The following is a 23,431-nucleotide window of genomic DNA, read 5'->3' as shown; positions in this document are numbered from 1 at the left end:
CATAGAAACAGCAAAATGCCATGCAAGATTGTTTATGTGCAGGAAGGGACACCTTCCTGCACATTAACAATCATTCACACAACGCAGGCACCCTTGCACTATGGTGCAAGGGTGCTGTGTTGCTGCTAGGCAGAATTAATTAGCGCCAGCGCTGGGGAAATGCAGGGCTGCTGCGAATTGTTGTAAATACGGTGCAGCCCTCCTTTTACAAAGTGGCGGAGAGCTGCTTTAAACCAATAAGGTTAACACTGCTCTTTGCCACTTCCCTTGTAAATATTCCCGTATGTTGAACCGGCCTATGAAACACCAAGGGGCAGATCTACAAGCCCCGTACGCCACTTTTGTGACGCAGCGGCAGCGCAAAGCCAGCACCAGTCTGCGGGTAATTTACAATGTGACGCATCTAGGAGATGTGTCACGTTGAAAAGCCCTGCACCACGTGTGGGCGTTCCGGCCTAAACCCTGCGCCTGCTTGAAGCAGGCATAAAGATTGACGCAGCATGTTAGGAATAGGGGCACCCCGATCCTTGCTGGCGCATCAGTGGTGGCCCACGGGTAGTTTGGCGTGTCGCAACTGTTTTGGCGTATCCCTGCTGATTAGCAGAGATGCGCCAGAAGTTGTAAATCTGCCCCTAAGTGTACAAAGACCGACCTCAATAATGGAACTCATTGTTGATCTACTGACTAGAAAACAACTCGAATCTTTATGGTGAGGTTTAAAGCTAAAATTTACAGTGTACGTTACACATTTAAAAATAAAGAATTTGTTTTATAAATCAAACCTAAAGGCCACCATCAAATAAAAAGTATTTTTTTTAAAGTGGTTACAAAACATGTACAACATGTGTGGATATGTTTGTATACGTTTCGTCCTTCTAATATTCATGTGGGTTTTGTACACCACTTACAGTATATCTCCCCTTGTCGCCAGTTCACTGCACTAATGAAGATGCTTTTTTACTTTAGACCAATGCCTGTAAGGATGTAGAAGTGCTTCCAGCATGATACAACATACGATTTATATGTGTTATATTGTCACACAACTGAGTCCTTATTCACAAATTGGTGGGACACTTTTATTGTTTTTTAAACAATAGAACATAATAAAACGGCAGTCCTTGTACACCAAAATTACAAGACATTTGACTACAAAAGAGTTTCTTCTTTTATCAACATTTCAACATTAGAAGAAATTAGTTTCTCAGGTGACCCCATCAGTAATATACAAACAGGGAAAGTGATTTAGTCATTAAGGCTTCTGTTTTGACCGTTAGCTTGAAAAGTGCCATACTTAGCAGCTTCCTTTCTCAGCCAGGTCAGTGTAGTGTTATCACTGCGGTAAAATACTACAAGGATTGAAAAAAGGCAATACATAGGAAATGATGAAATATCTATTTCAGTTTTTTCCTCTCGGTGTTGCAGACTGCAGAGCTTAAACTCCGCCCAGTGGGTTCCTGACACTGGCCAGGAAGAGCAGCGCCTTGGAGCTCCCCTCATAGACTGCCAGGAGGAAAGGCTGACGAAGTGCTATTGTCAGAATCATCCGCCCATCTTCTCGTGGGGTCTTCTTTGGCTCCACACCACTGTCTTCCAGCTCAAAGTAAACCTTATTCAAAATCTGGAACAAGATGTGCAAGACAGTCTTTAACATACAAGTGTTACCACTGGATAGGAGCACGCTAAACGTTTCAGCATACATGTCTGCTGCAGGTAATGAGATACAGAAGCTGTCATGGTCATTAAAATGTATCCTATTCTTTCTTCAACAAGAAGGCTTCTCTTGCTGCATTTGCCTGTCAACAGCTAGGAAGCAGTAGAATGCCTGTTTGTCTTCAGAAAGGTTACACTCGGATTAAATATAAAATAGCTCACAGTTGTTAACTTACCATTCGCGAGTGCGAGCAGGGAAAAAACTCTGCTGCACTACACGGAGCAGAGTTTTCTGCACTCCGCACGCTCTGCAGAGCGCAAGTGCAGAATACTCCGCGAACGGGCACCACCACAATCATTCTCCTGCATTGCTCATGTCTGTGGAGATCCAAGATAGGTGGGAGAAACTGAGTGATGTCGCAGACAGTCATCTACTATTCCCTAATTCAACTGGGCCAGGACAGTTAGGGGCAGATTTACAAGCCCCTTGTGACACATTTACTCCGCCGTTGCGTCACTTCTGTGATGCAGCGGCGGCGTAAATCGTGCGCCATGTTGCGCTGTATTTACAATGTGACGCATCTAGGGAGATGTGTCCCGCTGTAAACCCCTGCGCCACATGAAACCTGCGCCAGGTTTCATGTGGGCGTTCCAGTGCAAGGTGGGTGTTCCCTCGCAGGTACGCCTCGTAAAAGTGACGCTGTGAAATCTACAAGATTTCACTGAGTCACTTTTACGGCTATGCTGCGTCAAAACCATGCGCCTGCTTGAAGCAGGCATAAGGATTGATGCAGCATGGTAGACATAGGGCACACCCGAGCCTTCCTGGAGCCGTGTTGCGCTTACGACGCGACTCTAGCAATGCGCCGCATTTCCGCCGGGGGGAGGTGACACACATCTGCCCATCCGTGTGCCATGGAGCGCCGCATTGTAAATGCTTGTGAAAGATAACAGAGTGTAAAACCCATCAACCTTGTTGGGATTGGGGTAGAGAATTATATACAAGGAACAGTATCCCAACCGATATTGTTTGCAGACAATTATTAAGGATATCTATACAGTTTTATCCAGACAGAAAAAGTAGACTCAGTTTGATTGTTATATGTGCTCAAGGCATAATTTTTAAAGACATTCTGGGATATATAGGACAATAGTAATTAACAGTTAATATCAACACTGCAATTATTAAATAATACGTGACAGCCCAAGGTTGTACAATGTGCACGAGTGAAAAAATGAGTGACACTACGGCGACACAAGTGACAGTGAAAGCAGCGTGGAAGGGGCATGGTGTATAGTGAGCAATTATGTACAGTGAATAAAAACAACAAAGTGGTTTCAAAATAGTTCCAGAAGATTGTCATTCATTTTTCAATATTATTTGCGGAAACCACTGTGTAAAAGGCGCCTAGAATCTCGCTGGAGAGTCGACGGCGTTTCGATCCGTAAGAATTGGGATCATCATCAGGACAAAAGGGAGGCTGGAGGCAGTGCGTTTAGGCAACAGGTAGGTGACAGGGGTTAGACGGAAATAATCCGTGAGTAGGGGGTCTGTCGGGGTGCCACGATGGACGTCCCGTTGAGGTGAGGTTCAAGCTCACAAGGTCGATGCTTCAAGTTCAATAGAGCACGAGTTGATTTAGAGGGTTATCCAGTGTCACGTGGTCCATAGATAGGTATGCGCTGATCCCAGCGTGATCAATGGGAGGGGGGGAGGAAGGAACAATCAGAAGTTCAGAGGTTCTCAGGGGCCAGCGTGGTCCGTAGATGGACCTGCGTTACCAAGGGGGTATCCAGAGCCAGCGTGGTCCGTAGATGGATCTTCGCTGATCCCAGCATGATCGGCGGCGGGAGGGGAATGAATCTGTCCTCGGTGTGGGGACGGGTGAGTAAAGCGCTGATCGGGACGTTGCCATTGTAAATGCGGCGCATCAGTGGTGGCGCACGGTGTGGTTTTGCGGGTTGCAAGTTTCCTGGCGCATCCCTGCTGATTTGCAGGGATGCACCAGTAAACTTAAATCTTCCCCTTAGTGGTTCCCTGTAATGTCAAAACTGTGGAAAACACATTTTGTCCTTCACTGTTGTAATATCCGATCAACGAATTTCTGAATTTTGATTCTGGCATTCATGCTACTGGCTTCCTACAAAATTCTTACATTTCATTGTTTCACAGGGTATATACAACAGGTAATATTGATGTTGAAATGATGCACCATTAACCTTGCAAACAGAATATTTGCAGCTTCACAAGCCTAAAATGATCATATATTAGTGAGTTAGAAAAATATTTGCTTATTATTTGAAAATGTTGAGAGTGGGTACTTTCCTGTTGGAGCAGGGGAGGGTGTTCCAAAGTGTTATGTTGCTCTGGGAAAGGTCAGTTTCAATGTTTGTGTTTTAGAGTTTTAAGGACTTCCAGATATTAAACTCTTTTGCTTCTAGGGATTCTTTTCTCCCGCAGATTCCCTTAGATTTTGCCAACGGTATTGTGTGGTGTGTAGATGGGCTGGTAAATTGACAGGTGATGCGAGCGAGTTTCCAGAAGCGTGATATTTTGAGCTGGAGCAGAAAATCAGGCAGTTGTGGGGTGATCTGGGGGCATATTAACAAGAACTTGTGATATTTAGAGCAAAATGCGCTTAACACGTTTATTTTTATCGCTGCCTATCGCTGGATATTTTAGCGGAGAAAACATGCTATTAGCAACGTTTATCTCCAATGTGATAAAATATCCATCGATAGCGGCAAAATGCCTGAATGTCGTGGGAATCCAGTGATATTCACGCATTAACGCCATGTTGGACTTAGCCTGAAAATCCACCTCCCATTGCGGATACAGGTAAGTCAAGTTTGCAGCAGGTGTTCAATACTAGCGATAATCGCGCTTCGCCTGTGTTGGTAATAGGGGGAAGTTGTGTTAGCGACTGTTTTCAGTCGCTTCTTGTTGGGAACGCCTACCTTGCATGTCATTAGTGATCATCATCGCTGGCATGCAAGGCGATAGGTAAACCGGCCGCTAACGCCTGTTAGCGACAACTTGCTGATAGGGCGATAAAAAATTGCCGCTTTAGCGGCAAAAAGGGCTGTTAAAATGGCGATAAGCCCTTGCTAATATGCCCCCTGGTCTTTATGGCTGGTACTGGTCATAAGGAATGCAGCTGCATGGGAAGGCCAAACTAGAGGGATTTGCCCTAATCAGTTCTGTTAAGAGGCAGACTTTAAACCACATATTTACAAATCCGGAATGGGAATACAAGGGCTATCATTTTCCTGAAACGCTAAATTGAGTAAAATGTTCATGTGTTTCTCAAAGTCTAGCCATATTGAGGTTAAGTCTCAGAAATAAGGCAATTTTTCACCAGCGACGTTGTGATACCTAGAGGAGAAATGAAGGCAAGCAAGATTTCTGTTGTATCTAAATTAGTGTGAACTGTTTTGGAGCGCTAGGCTGATTTAACATTCAGACATTTAGCAAGAAGGGAGACAGCCAGGACAGATTTTACCCTAATGCAAAGCTCAGATTCATCAGCAAAGTTTAATCAAGAGGGGGATGCGGATAGAGCCTTGCGGCACTAAGTGTGGTGCCAGAGTTTGCAAACAGCAGTGGTGTCAAGTGTAGATTTCCATTTTTCTGTCATAGAGATAAGCTGAGAACCATTTTAGCACACAGTCCTCAATGCCTTGCCTTTTACTATGGGTGCCCAGGACTAACTTACTGTCTGGGGTGCTGACCACTGTGTAGAGGATAAGAAATACCTGGAGAAACACTCACCTTTGTCTGAAACATTTGGGCCTTTGTCAACAACTTGTATATTTGCAGTTTCGTGCTTTGTTCTAACCTGAAACCAGATTGGTGGTCCTCCAAAAGGTGGTCTGTAATACAGTTCTTCAGTTTAACTACTACAGTTTTCCAGAAGCTTAGCCAAGAATGGTAGGCATGTGGCTGGCCTATAGTTGATTTAATGTATGGAGTCACTGCCGTGTTTTTTTGAGTAGGAGCTTGACATGGCCCTGTTTCAGAAAGCCTTTAATAATGCTGAGCCAGGATTCTTCGAGTTGATATTATGGCTAATAAATCAAGTATAAAGTCCTCTCCACAAGATGAGGGTTTTGTTTTCCCATTAAGAGCCTGTTTATAGATACGAAAGACAATCATTTAGTCTTTGCTTTTCATTCGATCCTAGATGTCTATGTTACAGTTTTCAATTTCGCACATCAATGCTGTCTGAATGTAATAATTTTTTTATGAGAAAAAATCAGCAAAGTGTATTTTACTATTGACTGAAGAGGGTTTCACAGATTGCTAAAATGAGTCCAATTATTACACCGTAAATAACTGTTATTGGTCTGTTTCTGGTCTGATTGATTTGAGTGTTGAAAAGGCTGCCTATTCTCTGTCTCTCTGTCTCTCTCTCTCTCTCTCTCTCTCTCTCTCTCTCTCTCTCTCTCTCTCTCTCTCTCTTTCTCTCTCTCTCTCTCTCTATTTATTTTCATATAGAATCCGATATTTGTAGAGGCTGTCAAGTGGGGCGGTCTTCGCTCAGGGTATCGGAAACCCTGCAACATACGACACACAGTTCCTGACGTTCCTCAGAAAAAGCAAGGACACCTCGGAAGCTTGCAGTGAAAAGATATTACTGACTGCACCAGCAACGCGTTTCAGCTTACGCCTTGGTCACGATAACCAAGGAGTGAGCTGAAACGCGTTGCTGGTGCAGTCAGTAATATCTTTTCACTGCAAACTTCCGAGGTGTCCTTGCTTTTTCTGAGGAACGTCAGGAACTGTGTGTCTTATATGTGTATATATATATATATATCAAAACCAAGTTGTCCTCGAAAAGGAACGCCACATACAGGGGGTTTAATGCACAACACTTCGCAAGCGGCAGCAAGTAGGCAGGCTGATTGTCTTCCTCGTAGCCATACGCGTTTCGAGCTCCCTTGAGCTCTTGATCAATGGCGGCATGAAGCAGGACACAAGCAGTGTAAGAACAGCTGAATTTTATTAAGTACGAAGTCCCGCCCCTGTGGGCGAACAGGCATGCTGGTAGAAGTAGTTCCATGTAATGCCTGACGAACTTCAATGTTCTTTAACCAAGTGGATACTGTTGCCCCTTCAAGTAAAATATAATCCCTGTAGGGTAGGAAAGCAGCGCCAGCGCTGCCCTCTAGCTGCCAAGTCTCTAAGCGGATGAGGCTCCCACTGCCCAACGCGCACTCGTAGTTCTGAGCACACAGGAACCGCTGTTCACAGTCAGGGCATTCCGACGGCTGGACCAGCCGTTAAACATCAAAACCAAGTTGTCCTCGAAAAGGAACGCCACACACAGGGGGTTTAATGCACAACACCTCGCAAGCGGCAGCAAGTAGGCAGGCTGATTGTTTTACTCGTAGCCATACGCGTTTCGAGCTCCCTTGAGCTCTTGATCACTGGCGGCATGAAGCAGGACACAAGCATTGTAAGAACAGCTGAATTTTATTAAGTACGAAGTCCCGCCCCTGTGGGCGAACAGGCATGCTGGTGGAAGTAGTTCCATGTAATGCCTGACGAACTTCAATGTTCTTTAACCAAGTGGATACTGTGGGAGCCTCATCCGCTTAGAAACTTGGCAGCTGGAGGGCAGCGCTGGCGCTGCTTTCCTACCCTACAGGGATTATATTTTACTTGAAGGGGCAACAGTATCCACTTGGTTAAAGAATATTGAAGTTTGTCAGGCATTACATGGAACTACTGGAATCCTTCGCTTCCAGTTTTTAGGACTTTGTGGTGAGAAGGAAGATGGTGACACCATGGGTAATTAACCGCATCGCTGCTGCGGTGATTTTTGCGCTGTGCTGCGCGGTTCAAAATACCGCGTTACATGACGAGCTCAGCTCGTCATCAGCACACACCACCCGTGGCTGATGACGAGCTGAGCTCGTCATCAGCATCGAAGGGGTTAAAAAACTTGTATTAGCTGAACAAGTTCCCTTATTATGAGGAACTTAGAACATGTGAAAGAAAGGTTGAAGACAGCTATACTTTCTGATCTCTCTGGTATTCGTTACCATCTTTAGTTCTCTCAATAATTACTCTTATCTGCAGTTCACATCAAGAAACAACACAAAATGGTGAGAAATTGGTTGACAGAGGTGAATGTGAACTTTAACTTGACTAGGGTGAAGTTCTTTACCTCAAAATCACTCAGAAATAAATAATAGCAATCAATTATCAGAAGAGCTCAATATTTCTACATAGATGAAACAATTAAATATGTCCCTCTAGTGGGTGTAGGAATCTCTTTCCTAAATTATGAGAGATTGCCTAGAGTGTGATTGGAGACTACATCGTTTTTCGTAGTGCTCCTACGGGGCTTTCAGAGCTGGAACAGGTGGTGTGCTCAGGAAATTGAGAAGAAGATTACATCCTGTAAATTACAAAGGAAGAATGAGGTCACTGGATATTCTATGGCAGGCTTTGAAGGAGGGACAGTGCTGGAAGGGGCGCGATTAGGTGGGTGCAGCAAGGTGACTTAGTGTGAGAGATAAGTGCTCTGAAAGTTTCTAGTCCTTTTGCTGCTGGAGTTCAAAACCTGCAGATGTGCATCCAGTCCTACTATCCGGCATGTGAAAGAAGATCACTTTCAGTGTGTGGTTTAGTAGAATGAACAGAACCCAAGACTTCCACAGCTTTTCCCACAAATGTGCACGCTTTTGGAAGAAAGATTGGCCCATCTACGTCATGAATATTTAGAGATGTAAAATAATGATGCTGAAAATTAGAATGGTGCTACGCAAACAAATAATTGACAGAATGCTGAATAAATCACATATTCACCCCCAGTTAAGAGATCTGGGTTAAATCCATCGTCCTTTTGCTCACCATGCCACCCTAGTTTGGACCCAGCCATATGCAAATCAGCCTTTACCCTGTGCCTCATAGGAACAGTCCACACCGAACTGCCAAGCCAGGTCCTCCCTATACCGGAAACAAGCATCCTGGGACCAGTTTCTGGGTGTTACCCTTCATCAGCCAGGCTAGCTTGAATCCTGTGGCACAGAGAGCAAGGGACCCACATCTGGGCAAACCCATCCCACAAAGGGTGAAAAGTGCTACGCAAACAAATGATGGACGGAATGCTGTATAAATCATATATTCACCCCCAGTCAAGAGATCTCGGTTAAATTCAATGTTCTTTTGCTCACCATGCCACCCCAGTTTAGACCCAGCCATATGCAAATCAGCCTTGACTCTGTGCCTCATGGGAGCAGTTCAGACTGAACTGCCAATCCAGGTCCTCCCTGGACCGGAAACAAGCATACAGGGACCGGTTTCTGGGTATTACCCTTCATCAGCCAGGCTAGCTTAAATCCAGTGGCCCAGTGAACAAGGGACCCATGTCTGGGCATACCCATCCCACAAAGGGTGAAAAGTGCTACGTAAACAAATGATGGACGGAATGCTTTATAAATCATATATTCACCCCCAGTCAAAAGATCTCGGTTAAATCCAATGCTCTTTTGCTCACCATGCCACCCCAGTTTAGACTGATCCATATGCAAATCAGCCTTGACTCTGTGCCTCATGGGAGCAGTTCAGACTGAACTGCCAATCCAGGTCCTCCCTGGACCGGAAACAAGCATACAGGGACCGGTTTCTGGGTATTACCCTTCATCAGCCAGGCTAGCTTGAATCCAGTGGCCCAGTGAACAAGGGACCCATGTCTAGGCATACCCATCCCACTTAGGGTGAAAAAGTGCTATGCAAACAAATGATGGACGGAATGCTCAATAAATTATACATTCACCCCAAATCAAAAGATCTGGGTTAAATCCAATGTTCTTTTGCTCACCATGCCACCCCAGTTTAGACCCAGCCATATGCAAATCAGCCTTGACCCTGTGCCTCATGGGAACAGTTCAGACCGAGCTGCCAAGCCAGGTCCTCCCTGGACCAGAAACAAGCACCTGGTACCAGTTTACTACCCATCATCAGCCAGGTTAGCTTGACTCCAGTGGCACAGTGAGCAAGGGACCCACATCTGGGCATACCCATCCCACTTAGGGTGAAAAGTGCTACGCAAACAAATGATGGGCGGTCCTAGGATGCTTGTTTCCAGTCCAGGGAGGACCTGGCCTGGCAGTTCGGGCTTGACTTTTGCCATTGGGCGCAGGGTCAAAATTGATTTGCATATGGCTGTGTCCAAACTGGAATGCCATGGTGAGCAAAAAACGATGAATTTAGACCCAGATCTCTGTATTGAGGGGAATGTATGAGATTGTTCTGCATTCTGTCCATCAATTCTTGTTTTTGCAATTGTCACCCTGAGTGGGACGGGTATGCCCAGGCGTGGCTCCAGTGCTCTCCATGCCACTGGAGTCAAGCTATCTTGGCTGATGAGGACTGAAAGCCTGAAACCAGTCCTAGGGTGCTTGTTTCCAGTCCATGGAGGCCCTGGCCTGGCAGTTCGGGCTGGACTCTTCCCATTGGGCGCAGGGTGAAGACTGATTTGCATATGGCTGTGTCCAAACTGGAATGGCATGGTGAGCAAAAATGATGGATTTAGGCCCACATCTGTATGACATTGTTCTGAATTCTGTCCATCAACTGGTGTTTTTGCGAAAATTAGAATGGAGCAGAGACACCTTACTATTGAGAATGTTTGACTGACACATTGAGATTATTTTTTTTCCTCAAAATTCATAACATTTTATAGATATTACTGAAGACTTTCCAGCATATATTGGGCCATGTAAAAAAAGTCATATGAACAGCCAGTATACAGTATGTCATTTGGACGTTGAGGGGGTGTGACTGATGGAACACTGCTTATGTCCTACAAGCCTCATGTTGACCCCACGGTAACGGTGTTTGAGACTTTCCATAACCATGTGCACTTATTAAGGTTTTAAAAACATATATAAAAAGATGTTGCGGTGTACTATGAAGGGTTGTCCATGGTAAATGATGGTGATGAAGCATATTTATATAGTGGGAATTGCATACAATAAAAAGTGCCCTGGCACTGGTTAACTGAAAGGAGTGAAGTTATGCCATTTGAAATAGATATGTTTTCAGCAGCTTACTTAACTTCCAGTGTTTTTATTCAGGCCTGAGGGAAATGGTGAGGCCGTTCCATAATGTTATAGCCAATACGGAAGAGGCTCTGCTGCCATTCCTTATTAGTTTACATTTAGGAGTGGTTAAGAGTGAAGCTTGTCCAGATCTCAGTTTCTTCCTTGGGAGGTAACGCAGTAATTCCTCAGAGAAGCTTATTAGGCCTGTTTGATAAAAGGCTCGATGAGCTATGCAGGGTGTTTGAGTACTCTCTAACTTATCAGCAGCCAATATAACTCTTTCAAGGTGGCAGAGGCTGAACCATATTTCTCCTTCCTGTTATGAGCTTAGCAGCCCAATTATGCACTCGTTGGAGACTCATCAATGTTTTAGCAGGAAGTCCCAGGTATAGTACCTTACAGTAGTCCAGACTTGATAGGATCAATTCCCGAACTACCGACTGGTGGGTCTACTTGGGTTTTAATGGCATTGCTTTTAAATGTAGAAAACAAGACACTGATACCAGTGATACACATTTGTTCATGCTCAATTCAGAGTGTCTTGTCGTTTCGAAAGTATTTGCTGTGGGAACAGATACAGGTGTGCCACCCATATCTTCAGGCCCCCAATTTTTTACCTTTGTTTGGAGAGGAGATCAAAACACAGTAATTGTGTTTTGTCACAGTTCAATTTTAGTGCATTTGTGCGCATCCAATTCTTGACTTGCATGCGGTTGTGGAAATTTCTGGCCGCCGACATTAACTCTCCACCTACCGATGCCACTATCTGTGAATCATCTTCATAGGACATTAAGGGTAGCCCAAAATTACGTATTCACTTTGCCAGCGGAGAGATGTAAAGGTTAAACAGTGTAGGGCTTAGAATGGAGCCCTGATGCACTCTGTATGTTAAACCTCTCTGTTTAGAGAGAGGGGAGGCCTTCCTAACAGTCTTTGTTCAATTAATTGGGAATAAGGACAACCAATCCAAGGCATTTCCTCTAACTACCAATATTTTCTAGCCTGGTTATCAGAGTTAGGTGGGAGACTGTGTCAAGGTGGAGTAGTGGCTCAATGGTTAGAGCGGCAGACCCTGATGCAGAGGTCTAGCCCGGGACCAGGGTTCAATTCCCCGGCTCGACGGGTCTTGGGCTCAAAAATTCCACGGACCTGATAATTCTCGCCTCGGTGCCTATTCCAATTATGGAGTCCCACTCTGTAACTCTGGGCAATAGCTTGCTTAATCTCCACAACGGCCCCCACAACGCTAAGGATGCCTGGCCTCCACCTTGGGGGTGCCCAGGAGTGGACGCCTCACAGGGAAAGACAGGATGGGTTCCACAGCGGTATTCGTACAAGCGCCTTGAGACCCTTGTGGGTGAGTAGTGCGCTATACAAGTATCAATTTACATTTTACATTTAAATGCAGCACTAGGACCCAAAAGGATAAATGCTGCATTATGGTCCTTATTCAACAGGTTCCTTGTGTTAGCTAACACAGTTACAAGGGTGGTCTCTATACAACGAAGGGCCCTAAACCCAGCCTTTGCTTAGTCCAATAAGTTATTATATTATATATGTTTAACCAGATGCCTGTTAATTTCCTTTTTCATTTTTTTTGCCGGAAAAGAGAGTTGGGGGGATGGACCTATAGTCAGAAAGTTGCTCTGGATCAGCATGTGTATTTTTTTTTTTAGAATTAAGTCAGTTTTTATTGGCAGAGCACTTGGTCAAAAGCAGTACACAGCACGCCGCCTACAACCCAAATGGGCCAGCCGTGCCAAGGTTAACAATGGAGAAAGTACAGACAACCATGTCAATGTGAAACTCAAAAGGGGAAATACACAGCAAACCGCCTACAACCCACCCAGGGCTGGCAGCGTTATAAGAGGGACAAAGGCAGTTAATCCATACCCATATGTTTACAAAAAACTGTTAAAATCATTAAAGCGCATATCATGTCTACACAGCGTGCCGACATCGATGATAAGCTGCTGAATCGTATGACTTGCCATTTTAGAAAACCTGAAAACAACAAATACTACCCCAAAAGGCACATAAAAATCAAAAGCCACCCCCACCTCCCCAACCCCCAAATGAGCCAGTAACCCAAGGGCAATGCACCCAGAGGCAAAGCTTTGAGGAACATGATACAATACCGGTGCCTTCCTCCAAATCCTGGGAATCCAGGATCAATCTTAAAAAGCACAGGTATTTGGGGCAAGTCAGTTCTTGAAACTCACAGGAGAGGATAAATATAAAGTACTCTGACTTGTCTCCCAAGGTTGCCATCGATAATCTTTCCATGCCTAGTAAAACCCACAGCTGTGTGAGCCACTGCAGATGGTCAGGGTTTCTATCCGAGTTCCAGCAAGACAGTAGAACTCGATGGGCAGCATTAAGAGCTAAGGCCATCTACCTACACTTGATAGAGCATAGAGGGAACGTCAATGCATTAGGAAGACCAAGCACTGTATAATCAGGGAATCTAGGGATGGCAGTGTCAAAGGCCCGATCGACCACATCCAAAATCCTCTCCCAGTACCTAGTGAGTTTTGGGCAATGCCATAAGAGATGGAGGTTGACACAGCCGCTCCAACACAGGCCATCACACTGGGAGTTCCATTTCTGTATGCGGGAGGGCGTATAATACCAGTAGGAAATTATTTTGAATGACATCTCAGTATGTCCCGTGGAGTGTGCTGTGTGGTGGGTTTTGTAAAAGATATTGTTCCATTTCTTGTGCACGACCCAACTCCTTCTCCCACCTCCTCTGGCCAGCAGATCTGCCCTTATGCGGGGTCATAGATAAGTATGAGTAGATTTCGGAGATAAGTTTCTTATCATCTTTTTTGAGGAACAGACATTTATCAAACGGGGTCAAAGGTCTGCCAGCTTGTGGACGGTTGGGCCCACCAGGCAGCCAGTGCAACATGTATTTTTTTAATAAGAAAAAGTGTGCATTCTTCTATAATTTGGGACATGTGGCAGTAACAATTGCCTGGTTGCATAATTCAGTTAGCAGTGGTGCAAACAAATCAGCTCCTATATGGAATAAGGAGGCTAAGCAGGAATCCGGTAGTCAACCAAATTTAATTGTCAAAATCATATCCTGTGCTGCTTCAACTCAAAATCTGTCAATGGATAAACTAACTTTGATTGAATCAATTCTTTGTTCCTCTGATCACTTCCAGTGAAGCTGATACAAATCTTATCTATCTGCTCCTAAACAAAGGATGAAACCGCTTCAGATAGTGTCAGAGCTAGCAAGTTCGATGTCCGAGAACACTGGAAAACACATGAGGGCATATTAGCAAGAACCTCGTTAAAGTTATCGCAGTTTAAGCGGCAGGAAACTGCAGCTAAAACGGCGAAAATGGATTTGCTATTATGTGTTATAGAATTCCCATAGAAGCCCAGGTTAGATGTCCTGCACATCTAACCTGGGCTTCTATTGGAATTCTATAACGCACATATTAGCAAGCCCATTATCGGCGTTTTAGCGACAGTTTCCTGCCGCTAAAACAGCGATAATTTTAACGAAGTTCTTGCTAATATGCCCCATACTTTTTATTATCTTAAACACTTCCCTGTCAATATTTCTTACTGTTATGATTTTATATGTGAAATATGCATAATTTGTTATACCTTTTTAATTAATGTTTATGTACAGATTTTTTTTTTAATCCCGTCTTTTCTCAAACCCTTTCAAACTCTTTACATCTTCTTTTTGCCATGTTCAACTCCTTGAAGTACCCGAGAGGGGAGAGGACACTCCTTCTAGATCTCTTGGTTGTTACTGGTGCAATGGTGTGTAGTGCTTCTGTTACCTAATTGCTGAATTCAGTTGCTTGTTTTAGACTATGTTCTACCTGTTGTCAGTCTAATTCCCTGTTGGGTCAAGCAAAAATTAGACAAAGTCATATTGAATTTAATTCCATAATTGTCAGACCAAACTATGATTACGAGTGACCTAACAGACAAAGGGGCATATTATCAAGAAAGCTCGATACATTATCGCCGCTTTTATCGGCAGGAAACTGCAGATGAAGCGGCGATAATGGGCTTGATAATATGCTCCATGTAATTCCAATCGAAGCCCATGTTAGATGTGAAGACATCTAACATGGGCTTCGATTGGAATTTCATAGAGCATATTATCAAGCCCATTATCGCCGCTTTATCGGCAGTTTCCTGCCGATAAAAGCGGCGATAGTGTATCGAGTGTTCTTAATAATATGCCCCATAGTTTGGTTTGTGGTAAGTAAAAACGAGGTCAATGGTGGGCCCTTTTTCATGTTTGAACATGATCACAAGTTGCTCCAAATGTAAGGCAGATAGAGAGTGTTCCAATTCTAAAGTTTCACCACAACCTCTGTCATCCCATTTTGTAATGAAATCTCCTAGCACACAGAGATTATTTGATGTAATAGCATGAAAGTGAAGTAAATCAGCTAATGCGAAGCTGAAACCCACACAATATCCTTAGAGGATAATATAATATTAGAAAGACCATATAGCATAATAGGAGAGGCAGTGGTAAGCCAGGCCACACAAACTCTTCCAATATAATTGGCATCCTGTGGTGTTCCTATTTATAGGAAGCATATAGTTGATGCACAGGCACGCAGTGAGAGTACCCTGGCAGGCACAGCTGTATATTACTATTGTTGTATTTTCGCCGCGTTCTTATAGTTTCTTCAGTGACTATTATCCTGTTTTCTTGTAATTCTTGCCTCAATTCTTCTGTTGATTAATTGTGTCTAGGTGACAGCTTTATTTTGATGAGTGTTTTGTGATACTTGGCATTCATTATTAGATATTCACTTGGGGTTATCTCTGATTTCATTATGCAAAATGTCCCTATGCCGCCTTTCTTCCTATTATCTCCTGCTGACCCTCCACTCTTCTAGTTAAAATGGAGAAAAAAAGTGTTTGGACACTACGCTTGTGAGTTGGACATTTCTCAGTACTGAGAGAAAGACTTCTTTGCTCATGCACTGCTTAGAGTCGGCGGGTCAGAGAGTCTTTGAAAAACCTATTGATCTTTCGTAGAGTGATTCATCTAGTCTAAATGAATATGAATAGTGGATCAGGAAATTAAACTTGCATTTTCTTCCCAAGGTGAGTACCGTTCTATAACAATATCACTTTGGGAGGAGAATGCAAAGACAAGATAAATCAATAGAACAGTATATCACGGTGTTACGGAAATTAGCATCCAATTGCAAATTTGGTGTATCTCTAGAGAAGCGACTAAGAGATCAGTTAATGTCAGGCTGTGTCCTTGACAAAGCCAGAGAGAGCTTGTGGCAGAAGGACAATCTTTCCTGCACGAACATTCGAAAGCGTGTGTTAAAACCATTCGTAAAGATGTTACCATAGAGAATGCTGATGGTGGGCTGGGGAAAGTGGTGCAAGACAAATCTACAAAAGCCAAAACTAGCACAAGCACAGGAACCAGGTCCTCCAATTTGAAAGGTTTTCAGGGTAAATGCTTTTGGTGTGGTAACTAAGGAGATGTGGCAATCTTCAAAGATTGTCCTGAGCGAAAAGTCCTGTGCAACATCTGTGGAAGGAAGGGTCACTTTTCCATATGTTGCAAATCAAGTAAAGACCTGAATATGGTCAGAGAGATTGATATGTATGAAGAGGTGATGGAAGAGGTCAACATTCTTCAAATCAAAGAATCTGCTAGTGAGGGTCCATTAGAGACTGTTATCATCAATGATGCACCAGTGAACATGCTTTTTGTTTCAAGGGCCAAAATAACACTCCTACTGAAGACATTTTATGAGCAGCATCTTTTGGGGAAGGTGAAAATATTCAAACCTGATATAAAACCAAGAGGGTATGGGGGTGAGACTATAGATCTGTTAGGCTATTTTTGGGGTACAATTGATTTTAAAGGAAGAATTATTCCTGGTAAAGTATATGTTTCCTCTCTGATGGGTGGTCTTCACTAGGGTGGTGGCGCCCAGAGTGGAAGTTCACAATAAATTTGTAAAACAATCACTAAGTAAATGCGGTGCCTAAAGGTGGGGAGCACCACCTTACTCTCCAAAACGTGGCCTGGACCAGCTAAACAATATTATTGCATTCTCCAACATATTCTTACGACAATCATTTGAAAGACAATTCAAGGATGTAATCCTTCCACTTCTTTATTGTTCTTCTTCATCAAACCTTCTTTGCTTAGCCAACACATATTTCGTTGCGGTTATTTCGACTTTTTTTAGGGCTAAGAAAATATATATAAGTAGAGATCAGTACTACAACTGTAACAATTCTCACTTACATATCATGATCCCTGATGACATTTGTGTAGTCATTTTCATGCTCCAAGATAGAGACCTCAAATAGAGGGTGTCAAGGTGTACCAGAATGGTGTGCTAATCTTCGATGTTCATCTTGAGGAACATAATGCTAGGCTGAGGAAAGTCTTGGGAAAAGTGTGTGATGCAGGCCTCACACTCAGGGCAGATACATTCAAGTTTGATGTTCAAGAGATTGAATTTGAATACTTAGGATAGTTGGTCTCTGCGTCTGGAATTAAACCCAAAGTTTCCCTGGTCGACACCATTTGTAATCTTCACGCCCCTTAAAACAAGGAAGAACTGGTGAAATTTGTGGTGGATGACGGAGTCCTATAATAAATATGCTAATATAAAAAGTAGATGTGAAGGAGAAGAAAATTGTATTTACTTCCAGGCCCTTGAGTGGTGTGGAGTGTAACTATTCGGTTCTGAAAAAGGAAGTCCTGGGCAGTGCGCTGATTGAAAAGTTTTGTTCACCAAGAATGGTATAGACTTTGTTTCACACCCAATACGGAAAGGGTTGGTTGCCTTGCAGGAATTTGATTTCGTAGTGTCCTATTTGTCTGGTGTCAGTAACATTTTTGGTTGACTGTCTATCAAGATTAGGGAATGTTGAAAGTGAAATGTTTGAGGAAGGAGAGTAGTTTGGTAGTGAGGAATTTGACGAAAAGATCAGTGTATGATTAATTATCGAAGGTTTGATTTCTGAGGGAGACTGGAAAGAAAGTTTGGTGAATTATGAAGTGTTGCAAAAGGTTGTGGCGATGATTTCAGTTAGGTGGTGTGAAAAGAAAGAAAGATTGTCAGTATGAACTGAAAAGCTATTGGCAGGTTAGAGAGAACTTGGCTGTTGTGGATGGTCTTCTGCAGAGGGGAAGTAAATTGGTTCCCCCATATAAACTAAGAGACAAGTTGTTGAATAATGCTCAAGCCACTCATATGGGTTTTGCCAAGACAAAAGAGAGAATTAGAGAAGCTTATTGGTGGCCTGCCATGGATATGCATATATAAAGATAAGTTAGGAATTGTGTAGAATTCCCATGCAGCAACAGGGTTTTAAAGATTTGGACACAGCCAAGGATAGTGTAGGAACAAGCAAATGGCCCGTGGTCAGACCTTGCTGTTGACATTTTAGGCCCAGTGAGATTGAAGTCTCAGGGCAATTATGTTTTGGTATGTTGTGATATGTTTTCACAGTGGCCGGAAATCAAGGTGGTAAATTCTGTTGAATCAGGTGTAATCATTGATTTCTTTGAAGAACTCTTTAAGAGAGCGGGATTCCCATTGTCTCCACTCTCAGCATTGTCTAGGCGTTTCTGAAAAGTAGAGGAATTAAACATAAAAAAGCAGCATTATATCATCCATAGAGCAATGGAGTAGTTGAGCGATTTGTAAAAGTACTTTAAGAGACTTTACAGCAGGCTCTTGTGTCTGGTTTGAACTGGGAATTGGCTATGAGGAATAAGGTACGTGAGTACAGATTTACATCACATTCCTCTATGGGTGTGGCTCCTTTTTTGATTATGTAAAAGAAGAGCTACGAATACTGAGGTAACGCTCTCTTGGGTCACAATTAAAAGGTCTGTGGTGGATGACTGTGTTGGAAGCACGGAGAGGTGGAGAAAAAGAGAGGGAGAGAATGTAGAAAAGGAAAATGTGATTTGGTGAGAGAAAAGCAGCGAAAAGTACTGTTGTGAATGTAGGAGATTGGGTAATGTTCAAGTCACCCCGGAAAGATGGGAAAAACTCCAAGTTCAGTGAACGGTTCAGGGTCATCAAGGTTTTTCAAACGGTGGTGAAGACCAATGATCACAGAGTTTGGAATTTGAGTAGTGTTGCCAAATGTCAGCCCAATGGAGAAATGTTACTAGAACAAGTCTTGCACAAGAGAGTGTTACTAGACCACAATGTTCTACAAAAATCTCACAGGATTGTATTTGTTGAGGACTATGATTCAATTTTGGGATTCTGTTTTGTTGAGTTATATTTATTCTTTCTAAGTTTAAGTTTCTTTCATTATTTGTGAAATATTGAGAGGGAGGTGATGTGGTGTTCTGTATTTAATCTGTGATGCAGTGTGTTGGTATACAGGTAATGATGCCAAGTAACTTAGAATATGGGTGGTTGCCAAGTGGAAGTGCATTCTTTGATACAGACGGCACTTGGAGTTGACATTGGATGTGGATGGAGACTCTGCTGTTAAGTAACCTAATAAACCTACATCTTAACAGATACAGAGCCTTTGTTACCTTCATTTACAAGGGACTTGTCACAAATCCCATTAGGAAATTATTTGGTACCCACCTTAGAATCTCTTTGAAATTGACATAATTGGTTCTATACCTTTAGGTATCTCACCTTGTTGTGATAATAATAGAAAGAACCAGATAGACTTTTGGGCAAGCTTTATTATACCATTCAATCAAAAGGAGCCCTAGGGGGATTAATGGAAGAGGCTGCCTCCCACTCAGTCAATATTCAACAACAAAGGCCTCCCCACCTCACACCAGTTCTCGTTGGACCAATGGCAGAGTTAAACGACCAATTTTGGGGTTCTGTTTTCAATCTTTACTTATGTTGGTTCACAGGACCTGTAGTGATATTTAAAAACAAACACAGCGGAAATGAAATGATAGTCCCCAACACAGGACTTCATATATCTACAACAGTGTAAACAAAAACAGGAAACATATAAAAGATATAGAAGACACACAAAGTAGACTGTTTCCACTGTTACCTGATGGCTGCCATCAGGTAACAGTGGAAACCAGAACCCCAATGTTGCCCTGACGAAGTTGCTGAAGTTTATAGCAATGAAACATGTCGGCATTGAGTAAATATATATGGTATATTAGGAACCATTTTTAATTGGGAATTCTTGCGGCATCAGAATAAAGTTATTAAGCTAGCAAGTCTCTCCATATTTTAGCAGTGTTGGCCGATTGCCTTTGGCTATCACAGGGGTTCTATGTGCATACACACATTTTTTCACCTTTAATTTAGATGAGGGGACATATAGGTTTCCTAATTGTGCACCACACTAATATTAGTTGGGGAATCACTATTTGTGTTTTTTTTCTTTCGCTCTTTACTCACAACAAAGAGAGAGTGGCCAATGATGAGAAGTGGGTAAACTGGCAATTATTCGCCAGGAATCCCCTCGGGTGTCGCTATCGTGAGGTACTCCCTCTTTGCTCACTTTATTTTCACAATTTAGAGTGGGACTAGACCTGGGTGTAACTTTTTATGTAAGCGAGAACACACCACGACCCTATGGATTAGTGTTAAGGAACGCATCTAGGGCAGTAGGATAATTGGTCGTTTAACTCTGCCATTGGTCCAACGAGAACTGGTGTGAGGTGGGGGAGGCCTTTGTTGTTGAATACAAGCTTTATCATAAACAGGAGAGTTTCTGCCTTGTGAACTGTGATAAATTCATTTGTTTAACTGGATTAATGCTCTAGATATTACCTCTAAGCCCATGCCTTTTGTTCTATCTTTCCTAATTATATGGTATCCAGATAGGATAGCATTAAGTAATCCTAGGCCTGATGCATCAGTTAGCCACGTTTGTGTTAAACATAGAGGTCCAGATTTATTACACTTTAACACAACGCAATGCAGCAAGACACATTGCTATGCTGCATGAAAGGGAGTGCGCAGGAATGTGCCATATTTGAAATTATATGGTGCATTCCTGTCCGCTGCTTGTGCTGGCGTATAGTGTACTGTCATGCGTCAACACGGGCACCATTGTGCCATGGTGCAAGGGTGTCTGCATTGTAGGCATAATTGATTTTGTGCAGGAAGGGACACCTTCCTGCACCAAAATAATTCTCAGAGGCATTTTCCTCTTTCTATGCAGCACACTTAGAAAGCGGAAGCAACGAGGAGAAATAAAGATAGTGCTCCTTGTTGCACCACACCTGAGAAAGGGTGGCATTTTGACACACTCCCAGGTTTACCAGGGTAGGTGAATCTGGGAATATGCCAAAATACATGGGTGGATGCATTGGAACACTCATGCTCCATCCAGAAAATGCCACCCCGGGGCAGGATAATGCAAGGAGCGACTTGCACTGCCTTGCATTACTTTAGATTTAGCAAGCAAGGTGACCTTAGGCTGCTTGGTAACTCTTACATAGGGATTGCATTGTCCTTGCAACACCATGTGTGACAAAAGTTAGTACAGTATATTGAAATCAGGAGCGGCCCGTGCACGTAAGAGCGGTGAGGAGGCGATGGACTCGACATTCGACGACGAGGGAAAATTAAATATTAAATACATTTTCCCTCATCATCCCTCTTACCTGCACGGACCGCTCCTGATTGAAATCAGGTCGCTGGTGCTTCCCCTTGGCAACGGGGACTCTAGCCAGTTGTTACTGCGGGCAGTCTCAAATTGTGCTTCCTCCAAGGTGCGTGCCCATCCTTCTTGATGCTGCACACAGTGGCATGAAGTGTGCACCTTCTACCATTGAACAAAGCATATTATAACACACAGTAATGCACTTGTTTGTATGAAACACATATTAGTGCACTAACCTTTCCAACTCTGATATCCGCGTTACTCATTCTACTCAAGTCCGCTTTCTTCCCGATCAAGGTGGGCAGCTTCATGTTGGCAAGAATCTCCTGGAGATCATATGTGTTCTCGATGGCAAGCTTTGGTAGTGTTAAATGAACATATCTGTGGAAAAGAACGAAAAAGGTAGTATGTAAATTTTTTTGAAGTTACTCAATAAAAAGTGGATCCGCTCTCCTATTGTTATGGACATGAGTGTTCCCCATAAAGTAACAAAGTACAATGTGCCTCTATTTCACCTGGAATGTATCCGAGTAAAGCAATGAGGAAAAACTATGGGGATTGCCAAATGTTCAAGTTGGACAGATGTTACACATGGAAATAAATAACATGACTACATGATTCTGAGATCTTCTACTTTGACAAGTTGTACTCCCAATAGTCATTAGAAGCATCCCCTGGCGCTCCACTCATTCGTCTTCTGGACAGAAGACGAATGAGTGAAGCGCCAGGGGATGCTTCTAATGACTATTGGGAGTACAACTTGTGTATGCTTACTAAAGGTCGCCGTTGACAAGCGACGCCACCCAGGCGTCACCCTCGACCCATGAGAGATACCAGAAACTTGCCATAGAAATAACGCTGTGCACCTTCCACTCTCACTTTGATCTTCTACTTTGAGTCAATAAAAAAAAAAAAAATGTCTCAGGTAGCATGTCCCCCTTAAAGGTCACCATTGCAAGCTGCGTAGTGTTGTAGTGCTGAAATTACCAGGTTCAGAGTCTCGATTCAGGTCCTTAATTGCACCTCTTCTACATGCAATTACAAATGATTGTCCCTAGAATGGGGAATAACCGTTCAGACCTGGAATTACTGAGTTCAAATCAGCATGGTTACCACCGATTCCCAGGATAATTCCAGTACCGTATCCCACCTCCCACAAGCAGACGGAAGATGGAAGCTGGGCATCGGTGCAGGTTTGTCAGTGGGGCAGGTTAGGCTGCGGGTCAGTTGGGGCTAGCATTACACCCTGTCCCAGACCCCATGTCCTGTAGGTTCGAACCAGCCTGCGTTTGCGCCTACAGCGGCTGCCCACACCCCCACACAACAGTAACCAGCCATTAAAATCGAGCCCAGTGTTTCAGCTTCTAGCAATCATAGGATATCTCTCCAAGTCTCCAGACTAGCTGCAATCCTCTACTAAGTGCTGATCTGACTTGATATAGCTAGAAAGCTAATTTATAAAAATGAAGGGAGGGGTATGACCCAATCATTAACAACAGGACGAGAGAGAGAGAACACTTGTGCGACCCTCATTTCTGCCTTAAGCAACAAACAAATGGTGGCAGTGGTCATCCAAAATAGCCAGCACCTCCTTTAAGTTTGCCTAATCAATAAATTGTACAAAATGTCCTTTCTAGGAGTGCTCTATGTCCCTGTACCGTGCCACCCACAGTACTACACCATATGTACAGAAAAGCCTCTATACATATACATACACAATTCAACATAGACAGAGCACAGCATGAATAAGTAAATAGCTGACTATCCACAGTCAGTTCAGTTCTTTGATAAAAATAAACATGCATCAGTTAATGGTCCAGCAAGAGTTCTTCATCACAGTCGTAACAGTGTAAATAACATTGATTCAGCCACAGCCGACACGTGTTTCGTCGCCATTCGCGACTTTTCCAAGGCTCCAAATAATTTTGGTAGATTTCAATTAAGAATCGCGTATGTTCAAAAAATAGACAAAACCGACACGAACTCTGGATATTGTATGTCCAGATTAATGATATCACTCCAGGAATAAGGACTGGTATCTGTAAGTTTTAACAGGTGTAGGTCCCCGAAGAGAGAAAAACGCAAAGTTTCCAGAAGAGTCACAACGTTAAAAAATCAC

The 23,431-nt window shown here is 43.3% G+C and overlaps 1 protein-coding gene across 1 annotated transcript in view; it reads right to left on the bottom strand.

Moving 5' to 3' along the window:
• Nucleotides 1-1,062: 1,062 nt before the first annotated feature.
• Nucleotides 1,063-23,431, bottom strand: part of AGT (angiotensinogen) — a 101,377-nt gene continuing 79,008 nt past the window's right edge. The window contains exons 4-5 of the mRNA XM_086927349.1: nt 21,549-21,693; nt 1,063-1,618 (exon numbers count right to left, since the gene is read on the bottom strand). Of these exons, the coding sequence (XP_086783475.1) occupies nt 1,433-1,618; nt 21,549-21,693 (331 nt within the window). The 3' untranslated portion in view covers nt 1,063-1,432. The remainder of the gene's footprint in view (nt 1,619-21,548; nt 21,694-23,431) is intronic.

Source organism: Lissotriton vulgaris, chromosome 6 (genome assembly GCF_964263255.1).
Source record: "Lissotriton vulgaris chromosome 6, aLisVul1.2, whole genome shotgun sequence".
NCBI lineage: Eukaryota > Metazoa > Chordata > Amphibia > Caudata > Salamandridae > Lissotriton > Lissotriton vulgaris.
Note: the sequence above shows the minus strand (reverse complement) of the source record. Positions and strands in the feature narration are given on the sequence as shown.